A 19,644-nucleotide genomic window follows, 5' to 3' on the forward strand; every position below is an offset into this window, starting at 1 on the left:
TCAGGTGAGCGTCACCCACCGCGCCCCCAGTCCGTCTACTCTACACACACCCACACCAAATTATGTTATCAATATTAACAAACGCTCATCTGTGCTTAAAGAAAACATCCAAAGATGTACGGTAGCGCTTACCGACTTTGAGAAAAAGGGCAAGGACAGTGCCTCAGTTTCACCTATTTATTTTGGCCATTGTGGTGTGCGGATGGCTGGTTTGAGTAGCCACACCTGCCCTGGGTCAAGCTATAATCAGACCTGGGAACAGATGTGGCTTCGAAGTGCGCACCTGTTGCACATTGGGGTAATCAGTGAACACAGGTTAAATCTGCCATCCTCACACATACACTGAGGAGAGCCTGTGTTTTGTTATAGTGCCATTCATGTACAGCATGTTGGTGCAACTACAGTTGTTTTAAATGCGCTTTAGAAATAAAAACATACTTACATTCATGCTCTGATGAAGGCTGACTAGGCTGAAACATTCGGATGTTTTGTTGATGGCTAAAATAAATTTGTGAAACTGAGGTGCTGACTTGTTGGTGAGTGCTACTGTACATCTTTGGATGTTGTTTTTTTAAGTATATCTTTTTTTTGGTCTAGCACCACAGTAAGAGCTTTTCACTTGAGATTTGTCTGTGCTTATTCAGCCCACTCAAAAGGTGTGATATCACAGAACATAGTTGTAACCAGGATGGTCTGATCACTTGTTTTGTCTTGTTCCAATGTGCTATTCCTGTGTTTTGTGTTGCTTAAAAACCCTTTCAGGTCTTAGGATCTCACACAAGATAGAATTTTGATAAATGAACACTATTGATGTTTCATCATTTCTATTTATGAAACCGTCTGAGATTCTGAGAAAACATTCCAATAAATAGTACACCTGTGTTGTTGAAGGAACATGCCAACATTATGGGAAATGGGTTTACAGTCTTCTCTAGTCAGACAAGATAGACAAATTTCCTCTGTTGCTAGTCCACCCTTCACACAAAATCACACAATACTTAACTTAAACATATTTAAATACAAACGAGTGCTAGAAAATAAGGTAAAATAGATAATAGGGGGGGGGGGGGGGGGCTAGGCATTCAAGAGTCTGATGGCCTGTGGGTATCTGTTTGTCAGTCTCGTAGTTCTGGCTTTCAGACTCCTATATCGCCTGCCTGATGGCAGGAGGTTGAAGAGTCTGTGTTGGGGGTGTGTGCTGTCCTTAATTATGTTGTGTGCTCTCCTGGTGGCCCTGGTAGAGTAAATGTCCTGTAGTGAGGGGAAGGCTGCTCCAGAGATGTACTGAGCAGTTTTAATCACTCGCTGGAGTGCCTTCCCCTCCTTAGCAGTGCAGTTTCCATACCAGACCGTGATTGAGCTGGTAAGGACACTCTCAACCGTCCTTCTATAGAAGTTGCTGAAAATCTTGGGTGGCCTGCCAAATTTTCTCAGCCTTCTTAGGAAGTACAGTCATTGGTGGGATTTTTTTTATTATATGTTGGGTGTTGTGAGCCCAGGTGAGGTCCTCGCTGATGTGGATACCGAGGAATTTAAAGGTATCCTAGCCTAGCTTAGCACAAATGAATGGAAGCTGACAGACCACTAGCCTAGCCTAAAACTCGGAGAGGTGTTCCGTATCTGCTTAATTTGTGCTAAGCTAGGCTAGCTTTCTACTGAATGCACAGAGAGGAAATTGGTAACGTCTTGTATGACTTTGGAGAAGACGGTAAGCATACTTCCCATAATGTTAGTGTTCCTTTAAGCACATACAGCACTCCTATGTTCTGAGGACGTGTTTCACGGAGTTCATGTTATTCCTGCAGCTGAAGCACATGAACAGCACTGGAGTGGACCCCACCCCTCCCCCAGGACCGGGCGCTTTGGGGAGGCCCGCCTCCCGCCTCCAGTCGCCCTATCAGACGCTGTGGGCCAGCCGATTGGAGGGCTATGTCATCATCAGAGACCTGAACCTCTACCTCACCAAGCTGGCCAGAGATTTCCTCCTGCTGGACTCCAAGCAGAGGAGCAAGACTCGACATTAGCCCTGGGTTAGGGTCCATTTATCACTCAAATATGAACACAAATGGCTTATTCCTCCCCCCTCTGCATACTTTTTTTTTTTTTTTTTATTTATTTCCACTTTCAGGATATTTTACTTGATTAATGATTTATAGGTAAAATATTCATTACTTCTCAAGAAGAATGCATATATAAGCTAAGATTATAGCTGTGATGTTATTTGTATAGCTCTTCATGACCCCCAGGTTGAGGACCACTGGCGTACATTGCAATCTTAAAGTGGGTAATCAGCTAACTGTAACCCACTCCATGTTGAATGTTGACATCCCTGGCTGCGCTCACGGCCTACGGGACTGACTCGTTGTTTTATATGAACGTGTGGCTGCAGTCTTACTGGATATTCCCCAGAGTTCCCTTCTGTCGTCTTATTGGAACCTCAGCGATCAGCTGCTGGAGGCTGAAGAACACTCCCCAACATCCCCTTTCTCCAGTCACCTCACCTTACTGGACTTTCCAAACATATACAGTATTTTATATGTACATTATGTAGGATATTTATTGATATTATTTATTATGACTTATTTATAACTGGGTCAAAATGATCCAGTCCTGTGTCTGTATTATGTTTTTCAATAAAAATACTTTTTGCATTTGAAGATCAGATTTGTTGCCATATGTGGAACCTGGGTCTGCCAGTTAATAACAAAATTAGCAGAACAAAGGCAGATGGCAGTTGTATAGTGAGAGAAATCAGTGGTTTTACTAAAAGGGGCCAGGTCAGAGAGGTCGGAATGTGCATGGTTTAGGAGACGGTGGTGGAAGCAGGAGACGGTGGTTCAGAGCGAGCAGGGTGTTAGTGTGAGCACCACACCGAGCAGGGCAGAATGTTTACATTCCGATCTAGAACACAACAAGCTGATACAGTGGCAGGAGACACAGGAGCAGAGCGATGGAGGTTTTGACAGTAATGAAACGTTTTGATGTGTGTAAAGGTTAAATCAGTCGTCATGGCAGCGGCACCTAGTAACCAGGAGAGGGGCGGGGCCGTCGTTGCTATGACAAAGATCATATAAATCGAACAGTGGTTCCGGGTAAGGGCAGACTACAATCTTACTAGGACTGAGATCACACAGAAGAGACTCCCTCCCCTCATCACAGGGGGGGGGGGGGGGGGGGGGGAGGAAGGAGGCCACATCATCATTAGCTTCGGCTAACACAAGGAGGGTTCTGGCTAACGACCAGGCCTGACCACTATTGGACTGAATAGCAGAAGGGCGATAGCAAGGACGATACAATTTGATAACATCTGATTATGAGGTTCTGTTTATTTAATAAACAACGCTCTTCCAAGAAAGGTATCATGCTGTCAAAGTGTCAAATTCTTACGAAGGTGGAGAATACTTATGCTGCGGATTGCACTAACGGGGAATGATAAGGTTTATCAGCCAGTATGATGAGACGTCGGAGAGATACAATTACACAACGCAGAGGGAGTGGATGGAGAGATGATAACACAAGAAGACGTGATACTGGCCGATTGATCAGAATCTAACAGTATGGCTTACGCTCTGCTCTATTGGAACATTCCCTATCACTTATTGTGATCTTGAAAACGTTCTGCCACAGTGCACCTACACCTGTCCGGCCACGCCCACATCCGCCCATGTATATAAGCAAGGGGTGTGACCGTACTTCCGCTCATCCCTTTCTTTCACTCACTTCGCAGCAAAAAGTTTGTTAGTTATTTGTTAGATTTCAATTGTGTTTCTGTTTCTTTTTCCTTTTTCTTAAAAAGTCCTCTTTTGGAAAACTGAAAATGGCATCACCACCGCCTCGGAAACGCCAGCAGTCACCGTCACAACCTCCATACGCCACGGGGCTCCCTAATCCCACGCTTGTGGTGAGGTGGCGAGCCCCGTGCAGAGCTGGACGCGCGGCGCACGATTGCAGGTGCAAATCCCCTGCCTCTGCTTGCTCCCACCATCGGTGGTGCAGTGGCTAGGCGGGTGGTCTGACGAGGCTCTTGCAGCGTCGGGGCAAACCACCACCTACTGTACCAAGGGGAAATGGCCCCGATCACAAGAGTTGCGAGCGGATGGTAGAAGAGGCTTTCATCCTGAGCTCATAGGAGTTAAGGGAGAGAGAGACACGGCAGCTGGACGCATCTCGGGCGATACACACCGCCAAGGTAGGGGGGCAGGCTGTGAGCCGTATGCCCCTTTAATTCCTTATCTCTCCCTCTTACGCCTAAAAACCTCCATATTCCCCCTCAAAGAATGCAACTACATTCCCTTCAATGTAGAGACCCTCGTAGGGTGTACTCTTATTGAAGCAATGTGTAAATAACCTTTTCACTGAATGTGTTTGTGTATACCTCAAAACGTAGAATGGGAGGTAACGAAAGGCAGGGCTCATGAGCCCCTGTCTTAGTTAGCCTCCTGTTCTTCTCCCCTCCTCCTCGAAATACTACGTTTCAAATAAAGCGTGTGATTATTCACTGTGTATTTCGGGATATTGCCTATGAGGGCTCGCTGTCCTTCTGTTTACCAGCTAAGGGCTGGCGAGCAGCGTTTCTCTTGTGAGGAGAGATTGCTTGATTCATGGGAATGCGTCTTTTAAGGGGATGCAGACCAGAGAAAGACGCTTGTCGTGTCCACATCAGGGTCCCCCATTTTCAATTAATTTCAATACATACGCCCTACAGCTTCATCCCACAAGATAGACATTTGTCTACCTGAAATGAATTTTTATAACTAGAGTTATAGAATAACCCTCGTTATATCCCGTTTCAGGCGCATGTTCAAACATGTTTGAGTGACATCGCTACACGTTTGTTCCAAGCAAACAACGACCTGTGGGCCTGTAATGTTTTACAATGGCCGGGAATCCCAGCCCCCCCCCCCCCCCCCCTTCCCCACGACGAGCAGGGTACGCAAATAGTTGCCCTAACGTCGGGGGAGGCGACAGAGTGGAATCCTACGTACCAGCGTGACGCTAACGGAGGAACCCCAAATGAAAAAAGGCGTGCTCGTTTTGAGCTGCGTCGTTTACCCCCCCCCCCCCCCCCCCCAGCCAGCCTCACGTAAAACGAAAGCATGTATGAGGTCGAAAAGCGGCGCCGCTAGCCGTGCGCTGTGTTTACAATGAACAGACACATATAAGTGTGTGCACGCCTTATCGTCTTGAAAACACCCAAAACACACCAGCTAACCACCAAAAACCGGGGCTAGGCGGCCGTGCCTGTTTAAAAGACACGTCCACCTTGAGCCCGGCTGTTTCTTAACGATTGTGTGTATTGAGCCGTACTGTATTGTACCCATTCTGCAATCTGTTAAATAAAGTTTTCATTCATTCATGTCTTTTCCCATTGTAGTCATCGCGGGACTGGCGCTGCCGGTATGCGGTATGTTTTTTCACCCAAGACAGTGAAGACCACACATTATGCTTGTCCAGCCGTAGAGCAGCGTCCCCAGCGGGCTAATCGCTTGGCTGAAACGGGATGCTGCTCAGCGGGGGAGCTGCCTCATTTACCAGGGGTAGTGACTGCTGCTCCCCCCATTTCAAACCGCCCTTTCTGTCCCCCTCCCCCCCCCCCCACCCTTGGGTGCAATTGCCCCGACCCCAGCCTCGTTGGCTGAGTCAGGGTACGAAACCCCAACCCCACGAGATACCTTGCTGGCACGGTCAGGAGGAACCCCGTCCCACGGGACCCCACGTCGGCGAAGCCAGGGTTCGCAAAGCACAGCGGGAGGGACCGGGTTACCTATCTACGATTCTTAGCAGGCCAGCGCCAGTTGGCTATAGGGTGACCAGATGCAAAAAGTCCAAAAGCAGGACAACAGTAAGATTTTGGTGGGACAAAGTGGGACAGATAGATAATGTGATTATTTGTATTAGAATAACTGGTCTTCACCGAATATATAAAGGTTAAATCAAAATAAATACAAATTAAATACAGAATTATATCTCTCCACATTCATCTTGGCACTGGCAGCCAGCTTGTTACCACCTAACATCGGTTTTAAATATTCAAACTTTATCACATGACAGGAATGTCTTGTGTTCGATATTCCCTGTTAACACAGAACTAGGGAACACTAGGGAACAAAAATAATAATACAAATAAATTGTGTTTCTCTATTAGAATAACTATGGATAACTATGGATGTAGCTTTTGTACGACCACACGATATCTGAGTCTGGCCAAATGACAGGAGCTAGCTTGCTACCACAGTCGGCTGACCTGTATGAATGGGAGTGTTGTACAGTGTGATAGACGCTTGTTATCTCCGCTGCAGTGACCTTGTCCGTCTGGCTATAATTTTTTGGTTTAAGAAGAAACATATCCATAGATCTGGATGTTTCTTTTTGGCGAGCCACTTTCATGTGAGACTCACGTCCACTGTGGCGCTTCAAGTCGTATTCTCCTCCATGAGCAATTGAAAACGAACTATGACACAAAACAGAAAGCTCCCTGAGGATTGCCTGACATCGGCCTCACCCAGGCATGTGTCGTTTGCCAGTCTTGGTTGTAACTGCAGGTCCGTTTCTTTTTACTGCTTTCCATCTTGATTCATAGTTTGCTTGTAATGTTGTTGTGTTTTCTTTTTTGACAGCTCGCTAAACGTTGACAGCGCGCTACATTTTGACAGCGCGCTACATTTTGACAGCGCGCTAAATTACTATAACCAATCAGATCTGCGATATGAGGTAGCGTCACGACTCTCACGAGCAGAGCGCTAAATTACTACCTAACCAATCAGATCTGCGATATGAGGTAGCGTCACGAGCAGAGAAATGTGTGTGGACAAGAGGCGGGTTGCTACGTTTAGTGTAGGGAGGGGCTTTTAGACCAATGTTTTTTTTTTGCTTCGAAAAGAGGGACATCCTCTCAATATGTGGGACGCGGGACATTCGGTCAAATGGTGGGACAGTAATCGTGCCGTTCATCCTCCCTGGCAGCTCTGGTCTACTCTTCTTTCCCTCTCTCTCCTTCCCGACACTCCTCAAACCCTGTTGTTCTGTCCACTCTAAAGATTTGGATACAATTTCGTCGTCACTTCAAACTCTGTGCAGCATCAGTCTTGGGGCCTATTAGTAATAACCACCTGTTTGTTCCCTCCACTCTGGACTCGTCTTTTACACGCTGGAACAGACTTGGAATAAATTGTTTCAAAGATCTATATGACGGTGACACTTTCTCTAGTTTTAGCTCCTTGTGTCTCCAATTTGGTCTTCCACGCTCCGATTTATTTCGTTATCTTCAGATACGTAATTTTGTACGTTCACAATTTGACTCATTTCCTAGCCCCCCTCAACGATCAAATTGGGAGAGACTCTTGGGTCTATCACCAAACCAAAAAGGGCTTATATCTGAAATTTATCAAAATACTATGTGCTTGATCAAAGACAAAAGCGCTAAGACGAGATCCAGGTGGGAGGAGGAGCTGGGGGTGGAACTGACAGAGGGGTGGTGGGGGGAGCACTGGATAGGGTGAATTCCTCCTCCACTTGTGCCAGACTCAGCCTAATACAACTAAAGGTGGTACACAGAGTACACTACAGCAAAGCAAGACTAGCTGAAATCTACCCAGACTCCAATCCCAATTGTGACCGCTGTAATAGCCCACAAGCTGATCTCTCTTACATGTTTTGGTCCTGCCCGGGTCTTAGACCATTATGGTCCTCGATATTTAATGTGCTCTCGATAGTACTAGATACCACAATACAGCCCTGTCCACTGTTGGCCATTTTCGGCGTACCAGCTGAACCTCTCCCTATTAAGCCAAACGATACTGACATGTTGGCTTTTGCCACACTCTTGGCCAGACGGAGAATACTCCTAGCCTGGAAACTGTCTACACCTCCCCCCTTCTCCGCCTGGCTAAAAGATATGGTATCGTTTCTAAAACTAGAGAAGATTAAGTATGCACTTAGAGGAGTTAACGAAAAATTCTTTAAAAAGTGGCAGCCGTTCATTTCCTACTTTAACAGCCTATCTGTTCTCCCTCCTGACTGAGTGTCTTCCTTCTTTGAGTGATCCTCCCATCTAACCAGGCCCAACAGTACTATGTAATACCACCAGATAACTATGTAGATACTCTATAATTGATTAATGTACCATATCTGACTCAGACTATTTTCCTTTTGTTTACTATTATTATTATTTTTTTATTATATTATTATTATTATTATTTTTTTATTTTGTATTTAATTTAATTTAATTGTATCATTGTAAGTAGCAATTGTTATTACTGTCTGTAATCTAACCTTTTCTATGGTTGTATGCTATGTACGTAACCCTACCTGTTGATCCGTGGGGTGGGTTTGGGGGTGGGATGGGTGGGGTAGATTATACAAAAAAAAGGGGAAAAAAAAGGGTGAATGAATAATTCTGACTTTGTAATTGTACAAACTTGCTTCACCAATAAAAACTTTTGCTTTAAAAAAAAAAAATGGTGGGACAGTACAACCAAAAGCGGGACACCTGGTCACCCTAGTTGGCTATGAGGCCGCTTTGTGATTCTTACCGCGTGGCTACAGCAGTACCACATGTCGGTGTGGATGGAGGGAACGTTGAGAGCGGGGCTCGTGTGGCAATGTGCACGCCCTCGCCTGCCTGGGGTACGAACGCCTGCCTAGGGTACGAGCGCCTGCCTGGGGTACGAGTGCCTGCCTGGGGTACAAGTGCCTGCGTGCCTGGGGTCTCTGTGTCTGAACCCTCTGTGTTCCACACAAAGGAAAATAACTCGGGCTCTGTGTGTAAACCCTGTGCGGCCATTGAAAACGGCGCAGGCTTTGCGTTTTCTTATTGGCTCGAGAGATATATCCGTGAGTTGAGATCTGCGGGTGATCTGCAGGTCCCGACTCACGATGTCAATTGGGAGGTCTCTCCGGGATAAACCTGGCGTATTTTTTTTTAATTTTTTTTAACCTTTATCTCGGGTGAGCGGAATTTGTGACAGATGGTTTTTCCCCCAGGCTCTGTATATAAACCCCATGTCAGGTCCTTTCGGGGACCGGTTCCCTCGTGGTTCTACCCAGACAGGGGGGAGAAACGTTGTGGGGGCTCTTTCTTGTTAGAATTTGCCCCCGCCACCGTTCTCAGGTTTTACGAGCCTACATGCTGTTCATATCAGCGCTTGGTCATACAGGACCGGTATCAGTGCTGGCCCGGGCGTGTTTTTCAGGTGTTTATTTGAATCAGCCTTCGGGACCAGCGCGCCCTGATCTGGCCAACGACATAAAACAGCGTTTTTTATGCGGTCGGCCGGGAAGGTTATTTTTTCTCTACCGAGCGCCAGCTCGCTAGGCTAGCTCAAGGGCTCGCATGCATCTCCGGGGGGAGATGACGAGGTAGATCAAACATAGCCGGGGGGGGTTTCACACCCGTTAGGTGGGCCACCGGGAGCTGTGCGTTTGCGTGCAGACCGTCTTAGTGGCACCCCCTGTGATGTTCTTTGATCGAAATGTGTACCTATCTTCCTCTCCTTTGGGGAGGTGCGGCAGCGTGTGAGGGCACGGGACTCATCCTGGTCACGCCGGACCGGATCAGTTCAACCCGGTGCCCGCCGGGTCACAGATACATTCTGATTAACCCAAAGGGCCCTGAGCTTTTCCGGGGGGAAAATGCCAGGGCGGACCGGACGCCACAGGGCGTCATGAATGTTGTTTGTCATAAAAATGCCACTACGAGTTGAAGATGGGGGACCCCGATGTAGACAAGACGAACGTCTTCCTCTAAAGAGGATCTACATCCCCTTAACAGTTGTGTGCATTGGCCCATACTATGTTGTACCCTTTCTGCAAAGGGTGGGTTTTTTCCTTTCTCCATTCATTTCACCCCTCTCTCCCCGGCCGTCAGGGGGCTGCTTATTATCAGTCAGCCCCTCTAAGCGTCCCTGTGTAGTTCCCGGTCCTCCAGGCATGGGTCGGGCCTTGCCCTTGTTACCTGTTGGCCTGGGTTAACCCTTTTTTAAGCCTGAAACGCCTTAAACTGCATTATATAGCCTGTGTATACGCACAGTTGTGTTTCCCGGTTTTTTAATGGGTTAAGGGAGCAACCCTTTTCTGTTGGGATGGTTGTCTCCCCGGCATGCCGATAGCGGAGTCAACTCTCTGACGGAGCCTGGGTCCGGCCCCGGCTCCTTGAGGGTCTGCCCCCGCATGTTTTATGACGTCTGCCAATTGTGTCAAACTCTTTTTCTGAACCCCGACCCCGCGGAATTAATAGATTGGCAGGATCAGGGTTCGTGGCGGGGTCAGTTTACTGGCGGAGTCGGGGTCCTTGACCCTGATTCCGCGAGGTTCGTGGCCCCACGAGATTATGACATTGTGCACGGCATGTCGAACACCCTCCCCTCCCCCCCCGCTTGGCGGGTGGGCCGCCGGGGTACTGTTTTTACAGTCAGCCCCTCTAGGCGTGCCTGTGTAGTTCGCAGTCCTCCGGGCGCAGGTCGAGCTCTGCTCTTGTTACCTGTCGGACTGGATTAAGGGATCAACCTCCTTTTTGGAGTGTTTGTCTCCCCGGTACGCCAGCTGACCGCACAAGATTATGGGGGGAAGCCTCCTCAGAGAGCCTCAGAGCCTCCTCCTCAGGGAGTTTCAGAGCCTCCTCAGGAAGTTCTTCGGAGCCTCCCCCCCTCTCAGTGGAGCCTTCTCCTCAGAGAGAGAACCTCCTTACAGAGCCTCCTCCTCCGGGAGTTTTCAGAGCCTCTTCCTCAGGGGGTCCTTGCAGCGTGCCAGGCGGAGAAGGGCCTTCACCTGTTGTAGGCCCTGTCCGATATGCTGGCGGTGTAGTGGGTGGTGTCACCAGTGAACGCCTGGAGAGGTCTCGATGCCACGGCCTTGTTGACCTAACCAGGTCCCTTTTCTGGGGGTCCTGGCCCCCGGACTCAGCGGTAAGCCCGCCTTGTGTGGCCTGGGACCCCCTTCGCACCCCGCTGCTACGGCTTCGCCCGCGGGGTAGTTTTTTTTTATCCCGACCACTCGGAATACCTTGCGGGCAGACCCCACAAGGTGTGGAAGCGGTAACACAGGCTCTTGTTTTCACGTACGTTCCCTGGTAGCGAGTGGGGCACGCGGTCGGGTAGTCGCGGGCCCTTCTGTCCCGCGGTCTGCTCACCCTGTGCGCTTGTTGGTTGCTGTCCCCTCTTTCGCACAGTCGGTCCTGTTGCCCCCCGCCCCTCACTAGGGGGGGTGGGGGGGCCCGGACCCTCCCCCGTGTTCTGATGGTTGTAGGGGACCTCAGCGGGTACATTTGTCGTGCTCTCCGCTCTGCTCCGCTCTTGTGTTCCAATAGAGCAGAGCGTAAGCCATTACGCTATATAACGAAGATTATCCTATAACCCTAGTTATATGAGTAATGGCAAGCGCTCTGCTCTCACTCACTGAGAACCCCTATTGGTCTTCCGTTTTAACGGTCAAGACTAGGGAAGAGCGGAAGTATGGTCACACCCCTTGCTTATATACATGGGCGGATGACACTGTGGCAGAACGTTTTCAAGATCACAATAAGTGATAGGGAATGTTCCATCTCGCCATTACTCATATAACTAGGGTTATAGGATAACCTTTGTTTTAACACACACCCCAGTTTCAGGTCACTGAAACCAGGCTGAATTAAGATTTAAAAAACAAGTTTACTCACTGTTCAAGTTGCACTCACGTTTTCTCAGTTAGATGGTTCTAATGTATCTGCTGTGATACATTGTAGCCAACCCCTGTGCGCACATGGTGTTTGTTAGTTGATTTGTTGGAATGAAATGCCTGTCAAAATGGCGTCTGCGTTTTGATTCAAATGGCTACTCCCCTTAAATAGGAGCCAACAACAAGGTTTTTGCATCTAAATGTTGCCCCAAGTCTCAACTACAACCGTGTGAAGGTGATGGGTGCATAGACCACCTCACAGAGGTGGAATATGCTATTTAAATAAATATTGGCTCTACCACAGATACAAATATATATATATATTTTTAGTAATGGCAGAAACATTTTTGACCTCCCTAGTAGAAAAGAGATTTTAATAGCTTACGTGTTAAATAATTTAAATACATTTATAAACCCAGCTGAGGTTACAAATAAACATAAGCACGACAACTGTGACATCTCCACAAGTTTAATGGCAAGATTTAAGTTGTTACGTAGAAGAACATTGATGCCAATATAGGTTATTTTGACCCTGCTTAAAAAAAATAAAAAAAAGTTAAACTACATCATCCAGACCTCCTTCCTCAAAAAAGATAATCTGTGCCACGATGACAACGTCAGAGCTATTATAACTCAAATGTTTCAAAGTGCTTGATTTTCATTAATTAATTTAATTTATTTTATGTACAGAAATGGTTTCACAATGATATTATTGAAATGCAAGGGCATATCACTGTACAATCAATAAAGCATAATATTTGAATAATGTGACATGGTTTAATAACGTTTAATGTTTCCAAATGATCAAGAATTAGGTTACAGCTTTTTTGGGAGATAAATGATAATGTAGTCTGAAGCAATGCTTGTGTTAAGTGGTAACAGGAAGAAAACAAACATTTCATTATGCTGTGTATGGTTGTGCAAAGGTATCATCTAAGGAAAGCTAAAATACCAATAACTTCCAAGTGTCAATCCTCTGGTTTGTTATAGCTGACAGCTCTGTGGTTGATTATATCTTGATTGGTTCCAGGAAACATCATCGGTGGTAGTTTTCTGCAGTTATGTGGCGTTGACCGGAGGGACCGTCTGAAATGTGATTGAATACAGAGTAGTCAGTTCACTGTCAAATGTTTGTGTTTAAAGGGTACATTTAAAATTTTTGTTGGTTATCTTTCTTCAATCTGACAATTTTCACGTTGTGGAGAAAAGTGACAACATTTGTCCTTTAATAATAATACACTTTATTTGTATAGCACCTTTCAATTACAGCCTGTGCAGAAGTGCTTCACAGTAGTAAATAGACAGGCATAACATGAGCATAACATTGGCAGAATAAAAGCAATGCATAAAGTGCAGACATAAAATGAGCATAAAAAATGATTGTATCATATAATAGATAAAAGTAGTGCAATAAAATAGCTCTCATTTACAATACGATAATCATGTTTTAGCATAAAATATACATCATCTAAGGACTCAATGTAATAAATCAGTTTCCTTAAAATGGCATGTTTGTATTGTTAGCATTCCTGATTATAATCATGGAAATCTGTCCCTCCCAAAAATATATATATATATTGGCACAATGATAGATACTGGTGTGCCAGTGCATCACCATAAATAGCTACATTGATCGACCAGATGGTGGCACTATAATCATAGGTCAAAATGTAACATTTTGAAAAGTCATAACCCGTTCGTAAGTTCGACTGACATATAACTTTGTATATATCCAGCTATCCTTGGTCTACAACTTTGCTTCTACACATCAGACCAGTATATCCGGGTACTTTGATCCGTTTTCAGACAAGCTCCTTCAGTCTTCCCTATGGAATTTCCAAATTCAGCTGCAGGATATTTCCTCATTTTCCTACCTGGACATTTAATATCTTGTGAATCTCCAAGTGACTTAAAACTAAGAGATAATGACTATTTCTAGGCCTTGATAGTAGAGCTGCAACTAACGATTATTTTGGTAATCGACTAATCTGTCGATTATTTTTTCGATTAGTCGACTAATCTAACGATTATTTTTGTCATTCGATTAGTCGACTAATCTAACGATTATTTTTGTCACACCCTCAATCTCTGCTTCCTGTGGGCATGGCTCCTTCTCCAATGCATGTTTTACCTCACATGCTCAAGTCTGCACACCTGTGAATGTCACCCTGTCGTCCAGTCCCTCTGCCTTAACAGTTAACTTAACATAACATGATGATCCCATAGCAAATTAAAATAATGACTCATGAAACATTTAAATCTTTAAATTTAAACTTTAAATCAAAATGTATTGAACATTACAACAATCACTCATAACAAGATAAATAAATTAAATAATACAAATTAAAGTGGAAGTGTTTAAATAACTAAAAAAAAATATATAGCAGACTTCTTAGCTTAACATCCCAGGGAACTAATGGGATAACTGGGGATGTTGACTAATCAACGCAAAAATTCTGCGTCGACGAGTTTTTATGATCGACGTCGTCGATTATGTCGACTAATCGTTGAAGCCCTACTTGATAGTCTATGGTGTGATTCATATCGCTGTGTTTTGTCCTAAAATTGTAGTTTATGAACAAACGCTGTCTAATCCCTGTTTATTCATCGAGTTGTTTTCCCCGAAAAAGAGGTGAGGTGATCAAAATCCAGTGCGGATGACGGATCCCTGACTCACTCACCACTAGGAGGTGTCCTTTCTTGCCTCTGGCTTTGACCACGGTGAGCTTGGAACCGCTGACGAAGTCAATGGCCCCCTCTTTCCCGCGGGCCAGTGTGAACCTAATACTGTACACAGAGCGAAACAGGGGAACGAAGCAGCAAAAGAGATGAGAGTTTGGAAGAGGAGAGACAGTTCACTAGTACAGTGTCAGCTTGGCTGAAAGGCTGTCAGTGTCCCAACCTGGGTTGGATTCAATTCACTTTCAATGAGGTAGACTTAAAAAAAGAATAATAATACATTTATGTATGTACTAAAATGTCTTTTCCATAAGAATTGTCTGCAAGTTTAATTACAACTAGTTAAATGTAAGACTTCTTAAGGCCACTTTGAATAGAATTTTATACTTATTTCACGGCCATACTGGCAAAAAGGTATGAATGAAAATTACCATATGAATAGTTAGGGGGGGGGGCTGATAGGCTATTACCGTACTGTTTACTTTGCAGCCTATTTACAGTTAGCTTGCATCTGCACTAACATTAGCCACCAAACATTAGAGCTATGTCAGCTACCAAATGTTACAGCTGATGCTAGCGCTAAACATCTTTAATAAAGTTGCCGGTTGAGAATGAAAGCCCTATCGTTAGTAGAATGGACTGAACTGAAAGTGAATGGAGCCCTCTAGCCCTGGTTCTAACACCACAGAGGAATGTGTTGGAGGCTCACCTGCCAGGGCTCACGTTGACGTAGCTTATCTTGCCCGCCATCATGGCTAATGTCGTCACCACCTCGATCGCGTGGTCACACTGGAGCACCACGTCCGCCTGACAGGGAGACACATGGGTTTAAGAGACAGGGTGGTCACTGTCGCCATGGCAGTAAATGCGTACCAAGGATACTGAACATAAGGAAGATGACATTTCAAGCTGTGCAAATGGAATGAAAAGTGTACAGTCTCCTTTTACACAGGCGCTGTTGTTAATGCTGTGAGATCACTGGACAAGTCTCCAGTAAGCTGGCCAATGCTGTTCCTTGTGTAACCCACATGGTGCATTACAGGAAATAAGAACTACTTGGTAATTCTCCCTTTTGAAACATCTCTGGTGCCACAAAGCCTGATGTTTGATTATTTAAGCAATGTAATAAATCACGGACACCGCCTTGTTTAATAGCTCGTTAGTTTGGTTTACAGGTGTACAACACAGCTCCCACATACAAGTCTACTGCCTAGAATGTCTACTGAACATATAGTCGTAAGGCCACTTCTCACAGGTTAAGTCACTGTTGTTTACATAAGTAAGTTGTAAGTTATTTCGGTTTACTTTAAAAGGGTGAAAGTCAAACTAAAAGGGGTCATCATAGTATTATAGTTAATACGGTAATGTGCACAGCAGTGACTTGACATGTGAGAGGTGGCCTTACGACTATAGTGTACGTTCAGTATATTAGGCAGTAGACTCGTATGTGGGACAGCGGACTAGGCAGTAGACTGGTATGTGGGACAGTGGACTAGTCAGTAGACTTGGGGCGACAGTGGCTCGGGAGGTAGAGCGGTCGTCTGGCAATCCGGAGGTTCCCGTTTCGATTCCCGCTCCTCCCGGGCAGCGTGTCGATGTGTCCTTGAGCAAGACACTTAACCCCTAATTGCTCGCGATGAGCAGGTCGGCACCTTGCATGGTTGCCTCGGTGTGTGAATGTGTGAGTGAATGGGTAAAATGTGAGTAACAAATTGTAAGGCGCTTTGGATAAAATCGCTATATAAAAAAGCAGCCATTTACCATTTACTTGTATGTGGGACAGTGGACTAGTCAGTAGACTGGTATGTGGGACAGTGGACTAGTCAGTAGACTGGTATGTGGGACAGTGGACTAGTCTGTAGACTGGTATGTGGGAGTCTAACTAGCTATTAATTGGACATGTGTGAAACTTTCTGTGCAAACAACAACAACTAGTTTGATGGCCACAAAAACTTGCCCACTGCTGAACTTTGGGGCAATCATCATCCGTTGACAGCCAATCAGATTTCTGAGCTACGTTGTTTCCCTACCAACGTGACAACAGGTCTGTAATTAAAAGTTGGCTGGAACGATATGTCACTCTTTACACAATGGATGAGAAATCGATGGCAGCTGTTCCAACGTTTCTGGGTGCGAGTGGAAAGACTACAGAGATAAACATCCTTGGAGCTAAACTAAGGCTGAGACCACTTATCTATTTTTTTGCATAAAAAAGAAAAAGAAAAAAAGAATACAAAGTTTCAAATACTAATAATACCGTATTTTTTTTTTATTTATTTAACTTTAGTTTGTGTGTGTGTGTGCGTGTGATAATAATATGTTTTATAGAATTGTTTAATATATATATATATATATATATATATATATATATATATATATATATATATATATATATATATACCGTACTTTTCGGACTATAAGCCGCGGCTTTTTCCCCCATTTTTCGACCCTGCGGCTTATATAACGGTGCGGCTTATATGTGGACAAAACCCGAAAATCGAAATATTGCTTTTTTTACTGCATTGAAATGTTATTTATCTGTTCCCTTATTTGCTAAACTTAATACAACTTGTAAATGAGTTAATGTTATTTGTCCGACAGTATTGTGTCCCAATGGGAGTCATTCTCTGTAGAGGTGGGAACTTAAAGCTCAATATAAGAACGGCCATGCACCACCACTCACAGAATCGAGAAAGAGCAATCAATCTGTCAACCCTTTCCGTGTCCGGGCCGGGTGAGGTTTCCCGTGTTGAGTCAAATTAAGCCGCAGGCTCCACTCCTTACATATGGTAATTAAACATTAAAACACATGCGGCTTATAGTCCAGTGCGGCTTATATATGTACACATCATTCAATTTAGCTGCTGCGGCTTATAGTCAGGTGCGGCTTATAGTGCGAAAAGTACGGTATATATATATATATATATATATATATATATATATATTTATTTTTTTATAATAATACTCGATTCTTTATCGATTCTTCCAAATGGCATATCGTCTCAGCCTTAATCTAAACGCCTCTCGCACCGCCAGCAATATATCACAACACGCGACACTCGTCGCTCGTTTCCCCACTAGGCTCACCTTCTGCTTGGTGTCCCCACTGGGCACGTGCACCACAAACATCCCGTCGCTGAGAGAACTCACGGAGATACCTGCATGGGAGAGAGAGAAGCGGCACCTTGATCCGTCTGTACTCACGATTGGAAACACCCCTGTCGCTATAGTCCCCAGAGCCCAGTCTCACCTCTCAGAGTCTCGTAGTCGATCCTCTGCTTAATCTTGGTCCTGTCCACCAGCACAGCGAAGGTGGCCGTGAGGAGCAGCTGGCGAGGGCGTGGCTTGAAGCCCCTCCTGTCATACTTTGTGACCGAAACGCCATACTGAGGAGGCGTTTCAACAGAGGGAGAGAGGGGGCAGAGAAAAAGTGTGAGAGAGAGGGGAGAGAGAGAGAGATAGGGGAGAGAGAGAGTTGATTTAATGAAGAGTTGCACATGTATTATTACAGTAATGTATAGATTCATAAATTCATATTTAAACCTACCTTGACCCTGTCGCTGCCGAGAATCTGGGAGACCTTCAGGTTGATCTGTTCATTCTCTACAGACAAGAGGAGAAGACATGGGTCAGGGAGCCACTCTCTCCTGGTTACATCCAGGGTCGGCACATCAGTCTCAGTGAGTTCCGACTAAATAGATTTGGGGGAAAACCTCAGAAACGTACGATTTTAAATAAAGGTTGAAATAAAGAAGGAAAAAAGTGTGCGTGGTTTGAACACCTATGAACAAAGCAGGGCTCGCAACTCATTTGGTGTAACGTGTGGGAAGCTCACACTACCCCCGCCATTTCCTGTCTCTGCTGTGCAGGCGTCCCCCAACCGACCTGTAGGAGTTGCTGTCCACAACGTCCAGATTACCACCCATCGACTTCCACCCGCTAACTCTGCCAATTGAGTTAGTATGACGGCCGGCCCAGGCCGAAGGTAACGCAGACCCGGTGTCTCTTGCGTTGGTGACGAGCGCAATGTCCGCTGCGCCACCCAGCCGCCTTTCAAGTATATACTTATATTATATCTTATACTTGAAAAAGACCAGAAGGGTCGAAAGTTAACGTCGTACTATGAATGAATGAATGAATGAATGAAAACTTTATTTAACAGATTGCAGAATGGGTACAATACAGTACGGCTCAATACACACAATTGTTAAGAGGATGCAGACCAGAGAAAGTGTTATGGTTTGTAACCGACCCCAATCGCACAACACAAGACAGGTATGATGGTTTGCCAAGAAACAGATATTTATTTAGAACAGGGAAAAAGGGCACTGTCCCTTTAAGGGAGAAAACACAAAACACTGGAATAAACACAAGAGGGGAAGGTAAAGTGCCTTTAAGAGGCGGGCAGGAAAGGGGAACAATATGGGAAGGTAAGGGAACGCCTAAGGGAAGGTTAAGGGAACGCCTAGGGAACAGAGGAACTAGAGACTAGGAGAACTAGGGAAAGAGGACTAGGGACTAGGTGGAACTAGAAGGGGAGAACTTGGGACAGAGGGGACTGAGGCCCGCGGAGGCGGGCTGGGGAACAGGGAGGAACTGGGGACAGAGAACCGCGGAGGCGGGCTGGGGACAGGGAGGAACTGGGGACTGGTGGGAAAACATCTGGGCCGCTCTGCAGAACAGAGGAGAGGGTTAATATTCAAAGGGAACAAACAGAGCAGATGCAGAACAGTCCAAATAACAAAGTAACAAAGTAAATACTATCTTCGTGTGAACAAACACACAGTGGGAGATGAAATGTCCAAAATAATATCCACGAGAGAACAAAACAGAGTGGGAGATGAAATGTCCAAACTAATAACTAAGTGAGAACTAAAGGAGGCAATACGCTGGGTGAGTGACATCACAATCAAAACTCACCCAGGCGTATGCGTAAATGGTGCAGGAACAGCAGCGGGGCGAGGGCAAGGGGCATTACGCTGAGTGAGTGACATCACAATCAAAACTCACCCAGGCGTATGCGTAAAGGTACAGGGACAGCAGCGGGAACGGGGGCAAGAGGCATTACGCTGAGTGAGTGACATCACAATCAAAACTCACCCAGGCGTATGCGTAAAGGTACAGGGACAGCAGCGGGAACGGGGGCAAGAGGCATTACGCTGAGTGAGTGACATCACAATCAAAACTCACCCAGGCGTATGCGTAAAGGTACAGGGACAGCAGCGGGAACGGGGGCAAGGGCACTACGCTGGGTGAGTGACATCACAATCAAAACTCACCCAGGCGTAAGCGTAATGGTACAGGGACAGCAGCGGG

At 45.6% G+C, this 19,644-nt stretch overlaps 1 protein-coding gene across 3 annotated transcripts in view; it reads right to left on the minus strand.

Moving 5' to 3' along the window:
* Window positions 1-12,102: 12,102 nt before the first annotated feature.
* The window catches only part of LOC311233199 (unconventional myosin-Ic-like), a 66,754-nt gene continuing 59,212 nt past the window's right edge, over window positions 12,103-19,644 (minus strand). For all 3 annotated transcript variants that reach the window (XM_084320126.1, XM_084320125.1, XM_084320127.1), the window contains 6 exons: window positions 17,876-17,931; window positions 17,579-17,714; window positions 17,416-17,486; window positions 15,038-15,135; window positions 14,331-14,436; window positions 12,103-12,735 (listed from right to left, as the gene is read on the minus strand). In XM_084320126.1, the coding sequence (XP_084176252.1) occupies window positions 12,709-12,735; window positions 14,331-14,436; window positions 15,038-15,135; window positions 17,416-17,486; window positions 17,579-17,714; window positions 17,876-17,931 (494 nt within the window). In that variant the 3' untranslated portion in view covers window positions 12,103-12,708. The remainder of the gene's footprint in view (window positions 12,736-14,330; window positions 14,437-15,037; window positions 15,136-17,415; window positions 17,487-17,578; window positions 17,715-17,875; window positions 17,932-19,644) is intronic.

The sequence above is a fragment of the Notolepis coatsorum genome, assembly GCF_963971535.1.
Source record: "Notolepis coatsorum genome assembly, chromosome: 8".
NCBI classification, from domain to species: Eukaryota; Metazoa; Chordata; class Actinopteri; order Aulopiformes; family Paralepididae; genus Notolepis; species Notolepis coatsorum.